This window comes from Hoplias malabaricus, chromosome 16 (genome assembly GCF_029633855.1).
Source record: "Hoplias malabaricus isolate fHopMal1 chromosome 16, fHopMal1.hap1, whole genome shotgun sequence".
Lineage (NCBI taxonomy): Eukaryota > Metazoa > Chordata > Actinopteri > Characiformes > Erythrinidae > Hoplias > Hoplias malabaricus.
In genome coordinates, this window is record NC_089815.1 from 5,754,164 (window position 1) to 5,775,463 (window position 21,300).

Genomic DNA, 21,300 nt, shown 5'->3' on the forward strand with positions numbered 1-21,300 from the left:
CCAAACTGGTTAAAAATTATCTCTTGTTTAATATATCATATTTTCAATAGATTGCAGAAAAGCCTCCATACCCAATAATACTATAATTTATAATCTGCACTCATTACAGCAGGGCAAGTCACTGATCAACACCATCATCTTCCACAAAATGCAACTTGGATCCTGAGCCCACATCAGTCGTATTGAGCCTGAGAGTCACAGGGAAAGAGCAGGCATTCTTTCCCAACCACAATATCATATTACTCATATTACTTATATATATATAATTTTTTTTTTTTCCTTTTTTTTTTTTTTTTTTAAAGAGATGTTTAACTTAAAAGGAGAGAGAGGGGGGGACATACAGGATACCAGTTTTTGGTATCTCTGGGTAACTGTGGCAAGCAGCACTAATACAAAGTGAATGAAGGAGAAGGAATTGGCCAGCCCATTGTGTGTCCATTCTGTACATGTCTTGTGTGATTTAATGACTTCTTGCTCCAGTAAAGTGAAGCTTTACACCTGAAACGCAGGGTCTCTGCCAAACACTGAGGTAAAAAGGTTTTCCTGAAAGAAAAAAAAGGCATAATTAAAAACAACATATTTCCAAACATTATACCATATTATAATAATTCCAAATAATATACTATACACTTAGGGCTGGACGATACGGCCGATATTTATAATCACAATACATTTCAGTTGATATAATTCCGATATCGATATAACAACATAAACAAAAACTGCCCAGAACAAACAAGAAACGACATCACGCTCAAACAAAAACCTCTTGGCTTTGTCAATATTAATATTTTTAAACTAACTTTAAAATTGAGGGCAGTGAACAGGGCAGCGCCATGTAATGAATGTCAGTCACTGACAGATGCAGTAAATAATATATATAGAAATATGTCTTTAAAAACTCATTATTATTGGAACATTTTATTTTGCGGTATATATTGATACTGAATTACTGTCCAGCCCTCCATACACCATGTAGCATAGGTCTTCAAAAACAAATTCAACCTTGAATCCACATACATGTGCAAGATTTAGTAATCCCTCATAGATACGACACTAGACCTCTGCCATATGCCAAATATGTACACGAATGCTGTTACCTGCTTTTAGCTTATCATGTTGCAGTTGAGCTGCTTATTGCCAGGGTGCCATCTGAGTTTGAGAGTGACTGTCCCTTCAGCACAGGATCTACAGAAAACATATGCAACTGCTTTAAGACCAGGTGCCATTTTTTTCCAAATGCACAGAGATGATCTTTAGCTGTAGGTACTATTTGAGAAATTGAGATCAAATTTATGAAGGAAATTAAGAATAGTTTATAAATGAGCTTTTAGGCTCCTGTCATTAACAAAGCAAAAAGACAAATGCACTTTACTGTGGATTAAAAAATGTGGTTAGGATATGGTATCGATATCCTCTGACTCACAGAAGTAGGGGTGCTCCATGGCCTCTTGGGCGGTCAGTCTCTGCTGATGGTCATAACGCAGCAGCTTGTCCAGCAAGTCTAGAGCCTCTGGGCTCACCAAGTGTTGATTCTCTGGCTGCACAAAGTGCTCCCATCGCTTTCGCGTTTGTCTGAAAGGTTTGACAAATTAGCCATGACAGTTAAAACTAGAGCTGCTGCATGCTTAATGTTCAAAAGAGTTATTTATTCCACCCATTCAAGCATAACCGTGAAGGACTAGAATTAAAACTCACTGTCCAAGCAGGTCTTTGAAGCGTGTGTCCAGTTCAATGTGATATTTATTTAAGTAGCTGTAAAGCTCTTCGGTCCCAAGAACCTTGGCAATACGGACAAGCTGTAAAAACGATAATTGTGCTATTTTACACTGAGGAATAACAAATACAAGCAATCCATCAGATATTCCAAAAGGAGTTCAGCCAATTATCTGAATAATTAAATCATTAAGCTGTAATAGATTCACGCAAACGTGAAATGAAGTACTCCAGAGCCCTCAGGGTCGGCATGCTTAGGAGTTGTGATAAGAACCACTAATAAAAATGGGTTTTAATGCCTCACAGAAAATTATATTAAGTGTTTACGTATAAGCTGAGAAACCCCATTTTATTATTAATGTGAAAAAAGATTTCGATCTAAAATGTTCAAAACCTGGTTATGTTTTGAAATGTGTGTGTATATTTCCAACCAAATTATGCTGAAGTTTTTAATAAACCATGGAAAGCCCCATTACTTTTACTTTTTACTGGCTGAGCAGCCATTATCTTACAGCGGTTACCTGGTCATAATTGTCCTGGCCATGGAAAAAGGGTTCCTTCTGGAAAATCATACTGGCCAGCATGCAGCCCAAGCTCCACATGTCTAAACTGTAATCATACATCTGCAAACAAAAATTGGAGAATTTAACTATGATCTTTGTGAAATACCAACAATTATCAGGAACAGAACAGTGAACTAAAGGCATTGTTTTCATACAGAACTGAAGAACCACTCTACCTGATAATCAACCAGCAGCTCTGGTCCCTTGTATGATCTAGAGGCCACCCTTACGTTATATTCCTGTGCCGGATGATAGAACTCCGCAAGGCCCCAATCTATCAGACGCAACTAAAACAAAGACACAAAACCATAGAGTAATTTAACGAGGCTCTCAGTTCAGATCGGCTGGAAGAAAGTGTTAAAATGCCAATGATCATTTACCTTTCTAATTTGGTGATCTATCATGACATTATGTGGTTTGACATCCCGATGCATTATTCCCATGCTATGAGAGTAATCCAGGGCCTGTAGAGGATTAACATGTGATAAAGAAAACAACAAACATGACCTTGAAGCTTCGTGGTAATGTAACATACTTACCTTTAGGAGTTCAAACAAGTAGAAACGAATATCAAAATCTGTTAATCTCTGGTAGAGATCCTAGAAACACAAGAATGTAAGATGAGTCCACTTTCACCACAGTTGAGTTAATGTGAAACCTGTTTCTCTGCATTGGGTTAGAAAAAGAATTACACTGCTTTTTCAAAAATTACCAAACTCCCTGGTTATTTACGACATCTGAGATCTCAAAAACTCAATTTGGTTTTTGTTTGAGAATCTGTTGTCTAAGATTTCAAGATATGAAATCGTTTTTATTTGTATATTTCCATTGCTGAATGTGAGGATGGTAAGGTAGCATTACACCGGTACCTTAAAATCTGTGTTATTGATGCATTCAAAGACAAGGGCTGGTGTTCTAGACTGCAGGAAATACAGACAACAATCATTAATGTACTGATAAGACACCAAAACCATGAATTAATTGAATACATTTATTGTACAAACAGGTTTAAACAGTCCTCTGTACAGACTGTAATGGAGCATACCACAGGATCCTTCACTGTGTCCGCAAGGCGAATTATATTAGTTCCTCCCCTTAGGTTTTCCAGGATTTTAATCTCACGCTTAATCTTCTTTTTCTTTACAGGCTGCAGAAGCAGGAAAACGGTTCCAAATTATTATAACAATAATAAAAACAATTTTAAAAAAAGAGCAATACTCCCAGAATACATCTTGCTTCTCAGGAAATCTCAAAACTCACCTTGAGTATTTTAACTACAACCCTTTCATTGCTGTTAATGTTAATGGCTTCAAACACTTCACTGTATTTGCCTCGCCCAAGTTTACGCAGCAACTGATAGTCATCTTGATTGCTAACGAGAGAAACAGAGAGAGAGAGAGATACAGCACTCCAAATGGTTTGTTCAAACACCTAAAGCATGATCATGTATTTGTAGAGTACCGTGCAAAACAGTGAGACCCTTCATTTACAAAACAGACCTTCTAGACAACAGTAAAACCATCACACCACCACACACAGAGTGAAAAACTGCCTCTTTGAAAGACAGAAACATACAACTCCAGTAAACCTGAAAAACCTTGTGTTTCTATACATTCGTCCATTTTAATAAGACACTGCAATGCTGAGGGTCTGAAAGGATACATGTCTGACAGGAAGCTAGCACTGAATGAAGGGAAGTGACTAACACTTGGTGGTGTTCTCAGACAGATGGACAGAACACCTCAGAGCCCAGAGCTCATGTGTCTGGTATTACCTAGATTATGAGAATGCAAACAACTTCTAAAACTACATTTTTGAAAATGAGTCGTCTGTAATTCAGTAAAGGCAGATCTTTGGTGTGTGTCTCGTGCTGTAGATGAAGGGGTAACAGGTACCTCCAGCTAGGCACGTGTGCTTCATAATCCCAGTAGTCCTTGCTCTTCAAAGTGTTGACATCAGCATACACCCGTGCTTTGCTGGCTGCTGGACCGGGCATGGCGGGCATGGGCGAGAGAGCTGCTTTCACCGCTCCGAACACCGCACTGTCACCGCAGACCCGCGGAGCTGAGCGCTGCTGATGATGACAATGTTTATTCTCGGAGGTTTTACAACAGGAGGCTGGTTCAGCGCAGGAGATGGGAGCGGATTTGCTGAGAGAAAACCGGCCGCAGTGCAGCGGGGACCATGACCTCGCTTTAAAGCGGCTCCCGAGTTGAAAAGAAAACAAACGTGGGCCGAAAGCCAGTGTCTTAACGTTTAACGTTAGTCAGAAACGTCTGTTCTTTACTACAACGCGACATAGCCGGACTAGGGGAAATAAGCAGCTAGCTCACGGACATACCAGCATTTGTGAAGGCAGAAGCCTGAAATAAAGCTTGCTAACGTTAAAACCTTACTCGTGAGGTAACGGTAAATAGTTAGATCTTACCACAAAACGGAGAATGGATTCGAACTTCGTCGGGAAAGTAGGCTATATTCAGAATAAGGTTCAGGTTCTCCGCTGCAGCTAGCTAAGCAGAAACAACTGTAATGGCTGCAATGGCGCTTGCCTAACGTTCCTACCAACGCAAAAATACATTTGCTGGCCAAGCAGGTTGCTGTTTTTCGAGATAAGGAGGCTGGCTACATTAATAAATGATAGCTGGGTACATAGTAACAGTTAGACCCTCACTAACCGAACCACATCCACTTTAACAAACACTTTCCAATATTGCTTCGCTCGTCAGTGACGTTTAACGTTATCGTCTACCGCCGACACTGGACTCTTTATTTTCAAAGAGGGCGTCTGCTCTTCAGGCTCCTGCCAACTGCCACTAATTCATAAAACAACTTGAAATCGTCCCGTGACGAAATATTAGTCCCGAAGATGCTGGGAAATTACACCACGACTCCGCCGCCTGAAGACTGCTCGCCCTTTCGCGCTGCAGAAGCGAAGGCTCCGCGGATGGAGCCGAACTGACTCGGAGCAACGGAAGCCCTTGTTGCATTTCCAGAGCGTCTGGTTTTCCAAAGGAAAAGCATGAGTGAACCACGGGCTCCGTCCCAAATCGGTCCTTAACTACTGTGTAGTACACGGTGTAAATCCTTAAATAACGACATCAACACCTACGTATAGCGTAATGTGTCTAACAAAACTCGATATATAGTCAGTTATTACAAGTACGGCTCAATTGCTAGCATTCGGTGCACTATTTTGGTGAAGAAGGCGCAGTCTTATCTTCCGCGCAGTGTGCACTATGTAGGAAGCACAGAGACAATTTGGACACAGCCGTTACCGGACAAACCGGATTTAATTTTTAAACTAGACATTCATTCCGAACAAATGCGATGTTTTAAATGTATTAGTACTACTTAAAAATGGAATTTAAATCGAAATTAAAGCTAACAAATGTTTTACTACTCAGTAAAACCCATTGCTTTTTCAATTATTGTTTGGAAGGAGGAATACATATGTGTATATTATGGATTAAGCCTAGTCTTGCGTTAAACAGCATTACTGGTAGTATTTTAATATTAAGTTTAGGTTTAAGAGTCCAACCGAAAATACCTTCAGAATCGGTTCATGTGCACATTTAAAGGCCAACTCCAGTGTGAATCACATAAAAACCACAAAAAAATTGTGTTAAGCTAGAAGAAATAAGCCATCACCACCATGGATGAGCATTCCCAATTTAAAACGGTTATGGTCTGAAACAGGTAGCTACATTTAGAAAGCCAGTGTTTTTTTATATCATAATAATAATTATATCAAAAAAGAAACGAATTCTATTGACTTGTGAGTTTGGAGGAGTGGATGGAGATAGATCCTTAGGCGCTGATTTAACGTAAGTTTAAGTTACATCTAAGTCGTTTTTAAGGCATAAGTGTACAGTTTAAAACTGATTTCCTTGGTTTTCAATTGATAATTTATCACGATATATTTCTTACTTAAAAATATTCCTTCAGTTAAAACTGGAAAAATGGATCCTGGTGTGTTCTCCCCGTGTCCGCGTGGGTTTCCTCCGGGTGCTCCGGTTTCCTCCCACAGTCCAAAAACGCACGTTGCAGGTGGATTGGCGACTCGAAAGTGTCCGTAGGTGTGAGTGAATGTGTGTGTCTGTGTTGCCCTGTGAAGGACTGGCGCCCCCTCCAGGGTGTGTTCCCGCCTTGCGCCCAATGATTCCAGGTAGGCTCTGGACCCCCGCGACCCTAAAATTGGAAAAGCGGTTACAGATAATGGATGGATGGATGGAAAATGGATTCTTACTGGAGATATCGCATGCTAACACCATACCTAGACTTATAATAGTTTTTATTATTCATTTAATTTACATTTTTAATTGTAGTTAAAACTAAAACAGCCTTTCCAATACACATCTCTGAAGGCTAAACATGGGGCGGTAGTCATTAAATTATCTATATTTTCAAATTCAAATCAACCTCCTATTTAAAAAAACAAATACATAGGTTCGTTTTGTGTCTTTAAAAACATTTATTGGTTAATGCCATGTAGTCTAAGGTCATGATACACTTGTGTGAAGACTTACTGTGCATGGATAGGGCAAAGTTTTTGACATACAGGGATATTTACAAACTTCAATCTTTCACCATCATCAAAACATTTACGTCTTAAAAGATAAGCAGAGAAAAAAGGATGGTTGTGTTGGGTAGCATATGAGGCGGTGTCCCCTTTGGTTATCCATTACATTCATAAGTTATTAAAATGACAATGGACACTGAAGAGATTTAATGAAGAGGTTTGTCCTTAAAATGAAAATTTAATAGGAGTCAACAAATGCTGAATTTTATACATAATTATGCTACTTCAAACAACTCTGTGCCTACAGACAGCATGTCACCTTTTGCTATGTAGTTAGGCCAAATAATTATGGGCAACTACTGACCATTTAAGGTGCAATTTTGTCTAAAATGTCTTTATGTTACTTTTTTTGTATCATTTAATACAAACAAGGTGCATTTGAATATTTGCTAATTTAGTAAAGAGATGCAATTTCAAAGGAATGTTATCCACCAACCACTCTTCAAAGGCATGGTGATTCTTTAGTAGGATGCAAAGAAAGAAAAATCATGTCAGAAAAAAAACAAATGGTGCTGTTTATAAAAGGGAAAGATCTGTACTAGATCCATTGTAACAGAGTAATACCTGTCCTCAAGAGAGGAATGATCACTAACACAGTTTACAGAATGGTGCAGATACACAGACACTAAATTCTACCACTGTACTCATAGTCATAGCATTACAAAACATCCATTTCTGAACAATATTGCAGATATTAGAGCATTGATGAGCAGTAACACCACCTTACTTCTTGATTGTTGTTGTGATAAGACATGCTGTTGCTGGGCAGCTGAAAAATAAATGTAAGTCACCATGTTACTGTAAACTGTATGCATACCAGTGCATTAGTGTTACTGGTAATTGTTTAAACTCCCATGATAGCTACAGGAATGAAATCACCACTTATGCTGATCACATACAATTCCAAACACTTCCAGAGGAACCAACTGAGTGTTACGTTGCCTGTAAGAGAACATACAAATATGCACCAGTGACAGTTTACAACATAAAATATTAACATACAAATATTAGGTTATTCATGCATGCACGTACCCTGTTACATCATGGGTTAAGCGTTTGAGTTATATGTTACAGATACATAGTCACTATACTGAGCCTTATATACAAGTACTATGGCTGGTAAAAAGCATGAGGTTGTACAAGATCAAAAGGCAACCAGTTTGTCCTTAACGGGCTTGATAATTTGTTCCAGCCAGTGAAATCCAATTTGAAAAAAAGTTTCTCATGTACTTCGTCAGTCAGTCTCGGAGGTGACAGCACTGGACCAGTGCTGGCTATGGTACTTCAAGGTCTGACAAACACATGGTTTTAAGTTCACAGATATTAAAATAGAGAAAACTGAACGTGTCACCAACAGCACAAATACATCCTCCTTGTAGTTCAGATTACATTTGTATATTACCTATACTTAAGGAGTGTTTTAATCCGTCTTTTTGACCTATTTGAAATCATGACCTAAACGTCTACTTAATACGTTTTGCAAACATTTTTTTGTTTTTGTTTTTGTAGTTTTTTTTTGTTTGTTTGTTTTCTTTTTTTTTGTATTAATGTATATTCCAACTATGTGGGCAATGTGTAATCACAATGAGAGGCAAGATTCCTTACAATGTAAGGGTACATCACAGACATGACCAACAAAGTCGTTCAAACCATTAGGATGACTTGAACATTCATGTGCTGCAGCTTTGTAGTTACTTTCCTATCCAGGTTAAGCTCCTTAAGGCCTGGCTGGAAGAGGGAATACTGGTTGTGTTGTGAAATGGATACACTGAAAAAGCTAAATCACAAGTCTTGTCTTTTGTACTTGTTTCAAATAAAACTTCATACGCTATCAGAATTAGCATACTAGCAAGTGTCATATTCCTAACTTAAGCACTATCTATACGTGGCTTCATTAACAAGTTGAGAAGCTAGTTGTACACCAGGTTAGAGGTACTACTGTATGCAAGGTGCTACTGGATAGCCTCCACCTTCTGCAGTGTGTTGAACCGTGTGCTCCTGCAGTGCACCCAGCTCTCCAAAGCACTCGCCACACCAGACACATTTAAACTGAGCCTCGCGTGAATGCACAATGCCGTGTTTGGCCAGATGCTCTCTCTGCTTAAACCCCTTGTCACAGGTAGGACACTTAAAGGGTTTCTCTCCAGTGTGGACGCGACGGTGTCTCTGAAGCTCCGAAGAATATTTAAAGCGCCTTTCACAGTCCGAGCATTTCATTGGTTTCTCGCGAGCCGGGTCACACCTGTGCTGCACAAAATCAGATGAAGACTGAAATCGGCGGCCACATAGAGAACATTTAAGTGGCTTCTCCGTGCAGTGCGAGTTCTGGTGTCTCTGGAGTGTCGACGACTTTTTATAGCCCTTCCCGCAGACGTCGCACTTATACGGTTTTTCAACAGCAGTGGTGCTGGACTCTCCACACTTGTGTCTGAGCAGCTCCCCAGACTGTCGGAACCCCTTCTGGCAAGCAGCACACTTGAACAAGCTCTCAATGCCATGGACGTGCTGGTGGTACAGAAGGTGAGACGGCTGAAGGAAGCCCTTGTCACACTGGTTGCACTTGAAGGGCCGGTCTGCAGGGTTTTTGTGTGTGCGACGGTGGCGCACGAGTGCGTACTGCTGCTTGAAACTCATCTGGCACTCCTCACATTGGAAGGGCCTGTCTTCAGAGTGAGTACGCTCATGCTGCCGGAGGTCTGATGGACGTTTGAAGGTCTTGCCGCACGTCGTGCAACGGAAAGGCCGCTCTCCAGCCGGCTGGCACTGGTGGTGCAGGAGTTCAGATGACTCTTTGAAGTGTAGCTCGCAGAGATTGCACTTGAACAGATGTTCACCAGAATGAGCATACATGTGGCGCACAAGATGCTGCCTGTGTTTGAAGGATTTCTCACAGACAGCACACTTGTAAGGGCGGTCAGCACTGTGAGTACGCTGGTGGTGCGCTAGATGAGATGCCTGGCTGAAACTCTTATCACAGGTGTTGCACTTGTAGGGCTTCTCGCCTGTGTGCACACGCTCATGGCGAGACAGTTCGGACAGGTGGCGGAAAGCTTTGGAGCACACAGAGCACTTGTAAGGCCTGTCAGAGCCCTGGAAAGCACTGGAGGAAGAGGAACCCATAGCTGCTCCACTACTGGAGGACTCTCCAGTGGATGCCTGCTGGGGGTTGGAAGAGGCAGAACCAGGCCTGTAGGTTTTCTCACAAATTGAGCACTTCATGGGGTTGTTTCCATTCTGATGCTCATTGTGATGTTGTGCCAAAGAGGTGAGAAGTGAGAATCCCATTTTACACACGCCACAGACAAACGGCTTCTGTTCCACTTGGACGCACTGATGCTCTAGCAGGTCAGTGGCCTGATTGAATATCTTCATGCACTGGGTGCACTGAAAAGAGCGATCCTGGCTTACCATGCACTGATGCTCGTGTGGGTTCGCCAGGTGAGATATATCATGACCACAAGCTCCGCATTTGTGGCCACCTTCACTCCCGACTTGCAGAGAGGGTTGTTGAGCAGGCACAGGGTGCTGCTGGGCGTGCTGACCGTGTTGGGACTGCTGTAAGGCAGGGTCGGCTGGCAGCACGATGCCATACACGGCACTGCCCAGAGGATTTTCAGCCCCTTGAAGGAGGGGATGAGCAATAGGAGGGGGGGCCACTGCATGCTGCTGCTGCCATGCCTCGGTCATCCTTCCGCTGTACATGTATAGATTCACTATGGATACACAACAGGATACACAGGGGCAGGCGAGATGAGCAGTTCACCAGAAAAGTAAAAAAAGTGTCTGTCTGGTATGGGGCTGATTTTCTGGACGAGTATCACTCCAGTTACATTTTATTAAGTCCCATATAGGCTCACACCATTTGTAATGCAGCAGTGTGCCTGTGGAGAGAGAGAGAGAGAGAGAGAGAGAGAGAGAGAGAGAGAGAGAGAGAGAGAGAGAGAGAGAGAGAGAGAACACAAATTTACTTGAAAGCATGTTAAGTGTTATTCTCTCAGTGGATGTTTGTTCATGTCTGTCACTTGTTGCAAATATACTGTCCTATAACACAAACAGCAAAAAAATATAATAATAATAATTAAACAATTAAAAATATTTGCATAAACAATATATGTAATTATGGTAACTTAATTACACACATAGAATGATTCACAGATGAAAACATTTAGTATTTTAGCCTAGCTTAAATTTAATTTGGTTCTTTCCAAACGTATTAACGTCAAATTATTAGATTTTAGTATCAACTGTAAACTTATTTGCAATGTACACACAGCACTGACACGAGATTCCGAGAAATGTCCAGCTTTAAAAAAAATTAATTACATGAAAAATATAAACACTGCAAATGTGAGACAAAATAGTCTGCAACTGAAAATCTTCATGTCAGTTACTGCAATGGAAATACAGGGTTAAGTGTTTAAAAGCGCCTGTTAGCCACTGTAGCCAACGGAAAACAAATGTATTATTTTGTTTCCCCTCGCAGCCTAGGCATTGGTTATTGCACAAAACAACGAAAACACAGTCGATAAATCTAACAGCTGCAGGCATGTCTGCTTTGTGCTGCAAAATACCGAGTAAACTCATAAAATATAGCATTTCTTCAGCTTATTAACGCCAACTCGGGCTAGCTACCTAGCCATTTTCCCCACTGCTAGCTTCTCCATCTAACGCTAGCTCGGCTAATGCCCTTTTTCCTTTCGCCGTGTGGAAAACGGCTAACGCCAAAAAAACTGCAGAAACGGAGGGAGGGGAGAGGCAGAAAACAGCGGAATGGAGCGTGAAAGATTCACAAAGCCTCTGCACAATGGCAATCTGAGAAGAGAAACGGCCGAATGGCCAAAGCCCAGTCCCTCCGCTGTGCAGCTAACTCCATTCCACCGCGGAGAAACACCCAAAACAACCCGCGGATAATCACTCCGCGGAGGCTAAAGCGGCGGTAGCTAATTCCCCACGTCGCGCCCGACCCAGTACCTTAATTTTCAGCGAGATCCGACCAAGCAATCGCGGTGTCGGTAGAGGAGAATAAACCCGACTCAGACGATCCGCCGCCGGTGGGGTGCAGAAGGCCCAAATAAATGTGACGCATCGGACCTCGGTGTGCAGCCCCCCCGAGCAAGGCTGCCACCCAAATCAGAGGGGCGGACTCAAAAGGCAAGAGGGGAAAAATAACCGGATCCGATTTCCCCCCGAAAAATAACACCAAGTCTTCCTTTCATGCTCGCTCTCTTCAGGCATCGCGCCGAGGAGCGCCATTAAAAACGAGTCTAAACCTAAACCGGAGACACTGACCAGGTCTCAACGGCGTGTCCATAACGGGAAACATGCAGCTCCCTTCATGGAAAAAGAACAGGTTTAAATACACACAATTCATTCAGATCTGCTTTATCTGTCTCGCAGCTGACGTCTTCATCAGTTCCGTTTACAGAGCCGCGGATTAAGACACCGCTTTCCTCGGTGTTGATGTGAGAGTTTATATGTTAAGTTGCAGAGGGAGCTGTAGCCTCTCAGAGCCGCTGTCCTACTATTTACACAGTGACAGAACCATATTGCTTTGGGCTGAGGAACAGCGGAACTGTGTTCCCTGCAGTGATGTGAGCTCCATCAGCACTGGCAGGACTAGGAGTGGTGTTCAGGACCCAGAACTAATGATCCCACACCAGTCCTTGAGCTCAATAAACATTGTCCTCACAGAAATGTTCCACTTTCTAGTGTAAAGAAACGTTATAGCCGGCAGTAAACGTGACCGTGTTGTTGTCAGTATAATACACACATTCCGTTCACAAATGAAGATGACAAGGAGCATCATAACCCCAAACATTTTATTAATTTTCCACATAATTTGGAAACAATCTCATAAATCAATGCGTAAGAAAGGGCATGCTTGGGCATGCAATGATTTCACAACATAATGATGTCACTGGATGAGTAGTATAAAATATACAGTAGCAGTTTATCATTCATTTATTTAGATGATTTTTCAGTCAGGTCCCACTGAGAAACATAAGCTGGCATATTTTTTTTCACTGCTTTCAGTCCCTATTGTCACCTAAAGTTGCTGGACAGAGAGACAGGCAGAAATTCACACAGAAGAACAGCAGAAGAAAACAGGCCAACAAACATGCTGTAAAAATCTCCACAGGCTCAGTGTTCTAAAGCCAACTCCTTCAGTTCAGACGTGGGTTGGGATAGACCCAGACTCTTCCATGCCTCGTTATGTGTCTTCACCTATACGAAGCCCGCTTGCTGGGATGATTTTTCAATTAAAAAGGCACTCAGCATTGTCAATGATATCTTGCAAACTGTTAAAAGATACTAACTGTTCAATAATATAGAATAAATATATATATGTATATATATATTGAAAGCAGTGGTCAAAAGGTAACAGTCTCAAACTTTACAGAGCATGAGCCAAAATACTCAACCACTGATGCACCTCTGTCGTGGTTCATGTCATATAATAGCAAGTAATGACATGGTTTTACAAAGGAACAACTTACTTTCTTTAGTAGCGACTTCGGCATAGTTGTGTATAGCAAGTGAACGTGTTTACCGTGAAGAAAAACAAACGAAGCGACGGACTGAATTGTGCTGACATTCAGTGATGAGGGTAAAGGGGGATTGAATCTGTGAAGGAAGAACGCTGCAGGCTTACCCAAATCTCTATGCGTGTGTGTGTGTGTGAGTGTGTGTTGGGATTCAAGCGAAATCATATCATGATGAAGCCCTTTAAAGATAGCTCTTACCTCAGACATTACAGAGAATGCAAAATCTGGGGATGAAGACGAATGGACATATGAGCGGTTGCAGCGGTCCTATAGGGCTGTACCCTGGGATATTTATGGGGGTGTGTGGGTTTTTCGACTGGCTAGTTACATGTCACTGCCTTCTGCAGCCGACCACCTCACATGCGCTACAACATCTTTGTACATGAAACCACAAGACCGTCTCACTAAACTACACTGCTCAGAAAACCAAAGGAAACGGGCAGTTTAACAGAAAGAAATGACTAAAAGGCATGGTAAATAATATCAGGTAATATTGTATCTTTGTAAACTAACTGTGTGCAGTACTTGTAGTCCTAAAGTATACTGTGAATTGGCCTTTATTATGGATAAGGAAGAAAGTAAGCAAATATACCTAATGGATAATAATGGAAATATATCATAAATGGAACCATAAAATCAACTTACAGTTTATATGGACTTGTTCAACGTACATGGACCTGGCAAAGGTAAATTCAGGGTTCCTTACATAAAGACGTGGTGCTAAGTGTGCATCGTGTGCATATCTTACTTTTTGATAATAGTAAGTGCTGTTATTAACATTCTCTAGGCCTTTATGTTTAAATAAAGAAATGAATGAACAAAATGGCTACACCAATGTTGAGTAAAATCACCATGACCACCAGGAGAGAGCTGGAACCCTGCAGGAAGAAACAAGAGGAGACACTCAGAATTAGCATTTCCCATGGAGTTACGTTTGGCTTATGTCAAGAAAACAGCTGCCAGTGCTTCAGTATTCTTAACTACGTATATGTGTTAATCAACATATGTTAGCAGTAGTAATTAAACACATTGATAATACGTGCCCCAGATAAAGGCAAATGTAAACTTCAGTCCTTATATGACTCTGTACTTACTGAGCTCGTTTTAATAAGGTTCAGATGTTCTCCATCGTGTTCCAGTGTGATCGGAGAGGATGTTAAAGGGGGTGACAGGGTGACATCTCTGTGCAACGGCCATTCTTCCAGATCCACCCCGACATTCAGGCTGTCCAGCATCTGCACAGAGTCCATGGACCCTTCCCTAGCCGCGAGGCTCCACTCTTTGCCTTCGTGGTTCCGCTGACGCAGTCTTTGCGAATTGTGCCCTTGGAGACTCGGACATTCCGTGCCTGAGCCGAAGTGCTGCTGGGGAATGGAGTCTAAGGGCTGGAACCTCATTTCCACCCGGTAGTCATCCAGCTTTTCTTCCTCTTTCTCTGGCAGCTGTGAGTGGCAGGGGACCCACTGGGAAGTGTTCTCAACAGTCCATCCCAGAGAGGAGCTATTGGCTCCATGCTCTGGTGGCTGGTAGTCATTCAAGCTAGATTCACCAACCGTATGGTTGGTAAAGGACTGGCTTGGTTTGTGATTGGAGTGAACATGCTCGTGTGGTTTGCGATAGGAAGAAACATGCTCGCGAGGGTTGTAATGAGGGGATACACGGTCTTGGGGTTTTGCATGTGTGGAGATATACTCCTTTGGCTTGTGATTGGAGGAAGAATGCTCATGGGTTTTGTGATTGGACGAGGTATGACCCAATGACTTGTGATTGGAATATGTGTGCACCTGTGGTTTGAGCTTGGAAGATTTGTCCACAGAGTTATGACTGGGTGGAATATGCTCCCATTCTCTATGATTGGACATTGCATATTCCCTGGCCTTGTGATGGGAGGATGCATGCTTCCAGGGTTTTGGATTGGAGGACACGTGGTCCCACGATTTATCGGAGTCGACATGCTCAATGGACTTGTGATTGGAAGAGCCGTTCTCCCATGCATGGTGAGTCGAATGTTGAGAGTTTTGCTCATGTCCATTGATGTGACCAATGTCCTCCTCCAACAGAGATGGGGTTGTGGAGCGGCTACTTTCTCCCTTGCTGCCCCTGTGGTTGGGATACACGTCGGCAGTCCAGCTGTTGGCACCACCTCTTCCATTGTCCGTGCCTCTTCCTTCCACCAGAACCTGAATCTCAGCCCCTCCCTGTTCGTCCACAGCGCTCTGACGCATGAAACACGCGCTTCTGGCGCGGTGCGATGGTGGGGTACAGGGGGGTGAGGAGGGGCTGCTAAGGGCTGGGCTTAAGTCTGGGGTCTGGGCTGGGGGAGTTGTGTCTGGCGTGCAGAGCTCGGGGCTGTCTGTCCCAGTTGATATCACCTCCATGTCTTTCTCCTTTCTGTCTTGACGCTTTGGTCGCTGGCATTCCAGCCCTGATGAAGGAAAAGCATTGTTAGTCATGTTGATGGTTTTATGGTGAAAATTGTCCATACTTTACGATAGTCGTCATTAGTCTTGGGCCTGGAGAACCCCTGCTACACTGTTTCGTATTCCTCTACTCTAACAGCAAAGGAAAAGCCTCTAAATTTGCTGTATGAGGAGAACTGAAGGGAGGAAATACTAAAAAGGCAGGGCCTATCAGGATAACACAACACAATGGCACACACATTAAACAATGCTTTGTCAAGGAGGTACTTTTTTTTGACTGACCATTTCCATAATGATGGAAGGAAGGTGAGAGTTCTTTGGCAATGATCCGGGCCAGATGACACTCCTCCAGGGCCCTCTGTGCAACTCCCTCAGCAGCTTCAGCTTTTCCTCGGGCATGGCTCGTCCTGGAACAGACGGCATTCACCATATAATGTACTTCATTATTTTTACTTAATGTCTACCTCAAAATGGAGTTATGAAACAACTTGATGGTAAAGGATCGCATCCAAAGCTCCTTCTCCTTATACTTATTTGGCAGGGCAGGGTGTAGCCCTGTAGGTCCAGATTTAAAGAAAGTGTATTGTAGGTGAACAGCACTATCAACAGAAAACCAAGCCTTCATGAATTAGTCCCTATTGAGCTTACCTCGACAGTGCAATTTCAGCCTTCTGCTTGGCGATTTCTGCAGCTTTCTCAGCAGCTTCCACAGCACGGTCCACCTTCTCCCGGATTTTGCTGGTGCGCAGTGGTATGAGGTTCTTCCGCTTGCCGCTCACCAGAACATTCTGTTTGTACTTGCCTTCCTCCTTGGTCCCATCAGGGAAGGTGGTGCAGCCGTAGCCATGCCGCTTGTTGCCAAACCACTCACCCTCATAGCGAAGGCCGTCAGAGCGATGGCTGATGCCCCAACCTGTTCGCATGTCGTTCCTCCATTCCCCCACATAGGCCTCAGTGACAGTGGCATCCACACTGCCTCCCATCTCCACCTCACCCAGGCTGACGTTGGAGTGGATGTCAGAGGCGGCCGAGCTGACCGTGCTCATGCCAGCCTCGCTACAGAAGGAGCTCTGTTTGCTTAGCTGACTGGCCAAGGAGCTCTTAGACTCTGACCGACGCAGCTTCAGGCCACTCAGAATAGACTGCCGGAAGCGTCCTTTCCGTTTCCGCTGCCTGTCTGCATCGCTTGGGGCGCAAAGCACAAAACCTCCACGGCCCACAGGACTCCCAGCCACTCCACTCACAGCAGAACTATCATCCGGTGTCGGGGCTCCCTCGCTGTGTTCAGAGCGCAGGGAGTTTATGGAGGTGCGCAGAGGGGAAAAGATGATGGCAGCCATGCCATAAGGCACACTCTGTCGCACCCCATAGCCATGACGCATGCCACTCAACCACTGTCCCTGGTAGGTACCTTGTAAAAAGACACAATAGAGTTAATCAGACAGGACAACAATAGAATCATTCTTTCTTGTTGTTAATAATGTTACAGTAAGGAATCACATGTTTCTTTTTAAAAACATTTGGAAGGAATTTTTTAAACATGTATTGAATATACTCCAAGTGAAAGCACTCCAAGACACACAAATGGGATCTTTTCAATGACCACAGTTTTATTTATTCTCTGTCAAAAAAGTCGTCAGAGGACGTTAGAAATCTTAGATTATTAAATAAGTTCACGTTTAGCTTTTTAGATTATAAATATTATATAAATATTATTATACTCAGTTGCATATGTTTGTTACTAAAAAAAATCAGTTCAAATCCTGAAGTGAAATAAATAAGACAATGGTAATTATGTAATGGCCTCTGGTGTTTACAAATACTGCATATCAATGTATAATACTGTAAAACGAATTCTCAATTAATAAATCATGAAAAGAACCCACACAAACACAAAACCAATATGTTATATTTCATCTGGGGCGTAGGGCATGCCGGGAACAGTAGCTTTAGCGCCCCTCACCAACACGTACACACACACACACAACAATAAACATAATTATGTCCCATGCGATTGATTACATTCAGAGTAAATCGTTATTTTTCAGAATAAAAGCACGGGTTTCTTTTAGAAAAATAGCTGAAAATGGCTTCCATTTTAAAATGTATTATAATGTCCCAACGTTTCATTCTAAATAAATCCTTTCAGCTGCGTCCGGTTGTGCGCACAGAGCTTGATATCTTCATAGAAACACCAGAAATGTAATAGGACGCTCTGGAACAGCGGCACGTGAGCTATAGTTCATCCCCAGAGGGGTATCACCCGCCCCCCACCTGGCTATGGGATAGTGGGACGTAGTGATGGAGCACAGTCGTATATCATCAGGGTGAGCTGGATGTGTGTCTGTGATCCATAACTAATCATCCACCATCGGTATATGACCACAGTAAATGTGTATGTGACTGGAAGCCACTATCAGACCCTCACAGCAATGTTCCACCATAAAATAAAATACAAACTGTTAATGCTGCAAAGGGGGAAGAGCTACTAAATAATAGTTGTAATGCCCACATCTGCTCCTCCGGGTTAGTGCAAGTAAAATCAAGCACAGCCGGAGTGTACAGCGAAAGCTATGGACCTGGTAGAAGGCGAAATGATGAACCTTAGTAATCGATAGCTTGCGTTTTCAACGCATTGATCTTTTTCGAGCCGTTGCTTTAGCTGGCCAGTCGATAAATAAGCGCTGGGAGCCACCGAGTGAAACAAAGGCGAACTAGGGCTGGCTCCTGTTTAAGACATAAACCACTAGCGATTTTTCAGTCGCTGCCCGCGGTGGGATATGTTCAGTCACTGTCCGCGGTGCTGAAACCACACAATCACAAAAGGCATCCACCCTGCTTCAGTCGTGCTTTGAACAGACAATAGATTTAACAAACACTCGTATCGTTCCGTATTCGCCATTGTTTTAGATCGATTTATGCCCGATCGAGCGCTTGGTGAAACACCCGTCCTTGGCTCGTGTTTCGTAAACACAAACGGGGTGCAGTTCCACAGGGACGTTTTCGTGGCTCGTCCGTGTCCTGACGTAACCCGGGCTGTAGTATGTCTGTATTATTATTGGGCTGTTTTGTGCATAATCCTGGTCGATGTTAAACGCATGCACGTATCCCTAAAACGTGACATCCAATCAGCTCTGAGAACACAAGAGTCTCTGGTGACACATTGACCCGGTGTCTTTGGGTTTCCATGGAGATCTACTGTACCGAGGCGTGAGAGAATGGAGGGAGTGGATGGAGAAATGGACTGAGATGGTGGAGTGGGGATAGTGGCGCTTTCAGTCATTCCAGGCTGTGTAAACAGGGTCAGTTTAACTGGGCAGAGAACTCGTTTCTTATTACAAAACCTAATGCAGCGAGTCTACACTGTAACCATTCACACTGCAGGGTTACATAATTGCCAGGAGCGCTTTTTTACTACCTTACCACGCACTTAATGTAGACCTACACACCATCAAATAATCCACTGACTCACTGACTCATGGCCCGGTCCTCCAGCTTCAGCTGAGTTAAGTAGGATATCATCACTTTCTGCACAGAACCTTCTATCTGTTTTTGTTCTTTGGTTATTTCTACACAGTCAAAATTTCACATTGAATGGACTAATTAAAATAGTGCAATATTGTAATTAGCTTCTCTTGTACAATAGCTAATTTGGAAACACAAAGCCATGTCATTAACCATGAATATAATGTCAAACGTCCCAAAAGGTTTGAAAGTTGTCTAATTAAAGTAGTGTTGACTTTGGAGCCTATTAAAACCTAAAGCGTTATTATGTGTTTTTTCGTATTCTGAATCCGATGGAACTTTTTAGCATTTACATTTATGGCAATCGCCAAAAACACTTGTCCAGTGTGATTTACAATTTACAGCCAGACCTAGACGCCTGTAGCATTGGGAGTCTTGCCCAAGAACTCTTAACTGTGTAGTGTTGTATGCTGCTGTTGTGAAGAGAGTGTATAACCCACTCCACTACACCATTCACGCATCATTCGTGGCATGTATTTCCAAACTTAATATTCTCACCTCCATCAGAGTAGGTCTCAGACCCATATCCGTCCTGTAGGCCATTGCTCCAGGTTCCTTCATACCGCGCCCCGCTGCTGGTGCTCTCCAGCCGCCCATAGCGCCCCTTGAACCCTTGCGTCCACTCCCCCTTGTACTCCCACCTGCCTTTGGTCTCCACGCCGATGCCGTGCCTCTTGCCCTGCGCCCACGTTCCCTGGTAACTGTTCCCGCTGGGCCAGGTGTACACTCCGAGAACCTCAAATCCATGGCTCCAGGCCCCGGCATACTCCCCCTGGCCCTGGGGGCCCGTACAGACCCCTCGGCCGTGGGCCTTGCCCTGTTCCCACCCTCCACAGTACGACCCCCCATCATCAAAGTCAAACCTGCCTCCAGTGGACATGCATGAAACAGGATTTGGCAAATCCAAGAATGTCAAGGAATCCCAAGAGAAGAAGCAGTGAAGGAAGACCGAGATAGAGGAATACAGGAAATGTTAAAGCGGCAGTTTGGTCTCCTGGCCTTCAAGTTTAGCTCGGGGACGAGGGTCCGTTAAAGGGAATGTTGAAGAAAGGTTTAACCTCAGAGCCTTTCGCTGTAGTAAGAAAGAGGGGAAAGGCTGATTACAGGTAAAAGTTAAAGGGATTTTACATATTCCTCTTGAAGTTTAGCTCTTCAGAGTGATAACAGAGGGGAGGAAGGCCTGTTAGAAAATGCTACAGCAGATTATCTATGAAATAGGCAAGTCCCAGTCAAAACGATCAAAATAACAGTCTTGTCAACGTGTTGTTCCAATGATAGAGCTCCTCTGTGTCTGCGCCAGGCCTGGGTTAATGGATGCCTATATTACGCCTGCTTCTTCCCATGGGCATGCAGATGGTTTGCTTCTTCTGCGTTCCCTGTACAGCCCCAGTAGTCATAAGCTCCCATCCGTGCTCCGTTTTCCTCTACGTGGGGATCAGGACGCAAACAAGGCCTGTTTTTTTTTCCCTCTCCCAGATCCACACAGCAGCATTGATACGCTCAATCAGACATTACATCGCTGGGCCCCCCCCCATCAAATGTGCCGCACCGGCACACAAAAAACGGATGGAGAGCAATAGTAGACCATCCACTGATGCCTGAGACTGTGGACGAGATCAAGGCCTCCCGTCTAAAGCATGCTCTACATAAAAAATTGCAGCATTTCTCCAGTCACGCACCGTATAAGACCTATTTGGCACAGCATTCCTCCCATTGCTCCTGCTTCTCTCTATGTTCCCTTTTCCGTGCTCCTGCTGTGATGTAGAGGTGTAGCTCCTTTCCCTGGAAGACTGTTTAAAAAAAAAAAAAGACGGAAAAAACACCCAGCAGAAAAATCCAAATAATCCAGCCCCCTTCCCAGCCCCCTCTTCTTTCGGATTTAAATACAAACGTCCAAAGAAATTGATCCTATTCTGTCTTCAGCCATATGATGCTCAGAATGTGCTCATTACTGG

At 43.3% G+C, this 21,300-nt stretch overlaps 3 protein-coding genes across 5 annotated transcripts; all 3 read right to left on the bottom strand.

The window, feature by feature from the left end:
• Positions 1 to 55: 55 nt before the first annotated feature.
• Positions 56 to 5,273, bottom strand: csnk2a2a (casein kinase 2, alpha prime polypeptide a). The gene is made up of 12 exons (XM_066647280.1): positions 4,172 to 5,273; positions 3,537 to 3,648; positions 3,322 to 3,423; positions 3,146 to 3,196; positions 2,816 to 2,875; positions 2,657 to 2,740; positions 2,453 to 2,563; positions 2,235 to 2,336; positions 1,696 to 1,796; positions 1,424 to 1,572; positions 1,098 to 1,185; positions 56 to 543 (listed from the first exon to the last, which is right to left on the bottom strand). Exons 1-11 carry the CDS (start codon positions 4,279 to 4,281, stop codon positions 1,112 to 1,114), a joined length of 1,056 nt encoding a protein of 351 aa, XP_066503377.1. The 5' UTR covers positions 4,282 to 5,273; the 3' UTR covers positions 56 to 543; positions 1,098 to 1,111.
• Positions 5,274 to 6,737: 1,464 nt separating this feature from the next.
• LOC136672335 (zinc finger protein 319) lies at positions 6,738 to 12,312 on the bottom strand. 3 transcript variants are annotated; one of them, XM_066648342.1, is made up of 2 exons: positions 12,220 to 12,312; positions 6,738 to 10,736 (listed from the first exon to the last, which is right to left on the bottom strand). In XM_066648342.1, the coding sequence occupies exon 2, from the start codon at positions 10,555 to 10,557 to the stop codon at positions 8,791 to 8,793; it is 1,767 nt and encodes a 588-aa protein (XP_066504439.1). In that variant the 5' UTR covers positions 10,558 to 10,736; positions 12,220 to 12,312; the 3' UTR covers positions 6,738 to 8,790. The 3 variants fall into 3 exon arrangements, with proteins under 3 accessions (XP_066504439.1, XP_066504438.1, XP_066504440.1); XM_066648341.1 differs by lacking the exon at positions 12,220 to 12,312 and adding an exon at positions 11,827 to 12,063; XM_066648343.1 differs by lacking the exon at positions 12,220 to 12,312 and adding an exon at positions 11,488 to 11,578.
• Positions 12,313 to 12,669: 357 nt separating this feature from the next.
• jph3a (junctophilin 3a) lies at positions 12,670 to 21,194 on the bottom strand. The gene is made up of 5 exons (XM_066647558.1): positions 19,844 to 21,194; positions 16,469 to 17,231; positions 16,103 to 16,227; positions 14,495 to 15,825; positions 12,670 to 14,278 (listed from the first exon to the last, which is right to left on the bottom strand). The coding sequence occupies exons 1-5, from the start codon at positions 20,223 to 20,225 to the stop codon at positions 14,198 to 14,200; spliced, it is 2,682 nt and encodes an 893-aa protein (XP_066503655.1). The 5' UTR covers positions 20,226 to 21,194; the 3' UTR covers positions 12,670 to 14,197.
• Positions 21,195 to 21,300: the final 106 nt, after the last annotated feature.

What these genes read in the sequence shown, in the direction of transcription:
- csnk2a2a (XM_066647280.1), bottom strand. Translation starts at nt 4,281, where the DNA reads ATGCCCGCCATGCCCGGTCCAGCAGCCAGCAAAGCACGGGTGTATGCT. An exon ending in ACACAGTGAAGGATCCTGTG is followed by an intron (nt 3,197 to 3,321) that starts GTATGCTCCATT and finishes TATTTCCTGCAG; the next exon opens with TCTAGAACACCAGCCCTTGT. An exon ending in AGCTGCTGGTTGATTATCAG is followed by an intron (nt 2,337 to 2,452) that starts GTAGAGTGGTTC and finishes TTTTGTTTGCAG; the next exon opens with ATGTATGATTACAGTTTAGA.
- LOC136672335 (XM_066648342.1), bottom strand. Translation starts at nt 10,557, where the DNA reads ATGTACAGCGGAAGGATGACCGAGGCATGGCAGCAGCAGCATGCAGTG.
- jph3a (XM_066647558.1), bottom strand. Translation starts at nt 20,225, where the DNA reads ATGTCCACTGGAGGCAGGTTTGACTTTGATGATGGGGGGTCGTACTGT. An exon ending in TGAGACCTACTCTGATGGAG is followed by an intron (nt 17,232 to 19,843) that starts GTGAGAATATTA and finishes TCTTTTTACAAG; the next exon opens with GTACCTACCAGGGACAGTGG. An exon ending in CTTCCATCATTATGGAAATG is followed by an intron (nt 15,826 to 16,102) that starts GTCAGTCAAAAA and finishes TTCCTTCATCAG; the next exon opens with GGCTGGAATGCCAGCGACCA.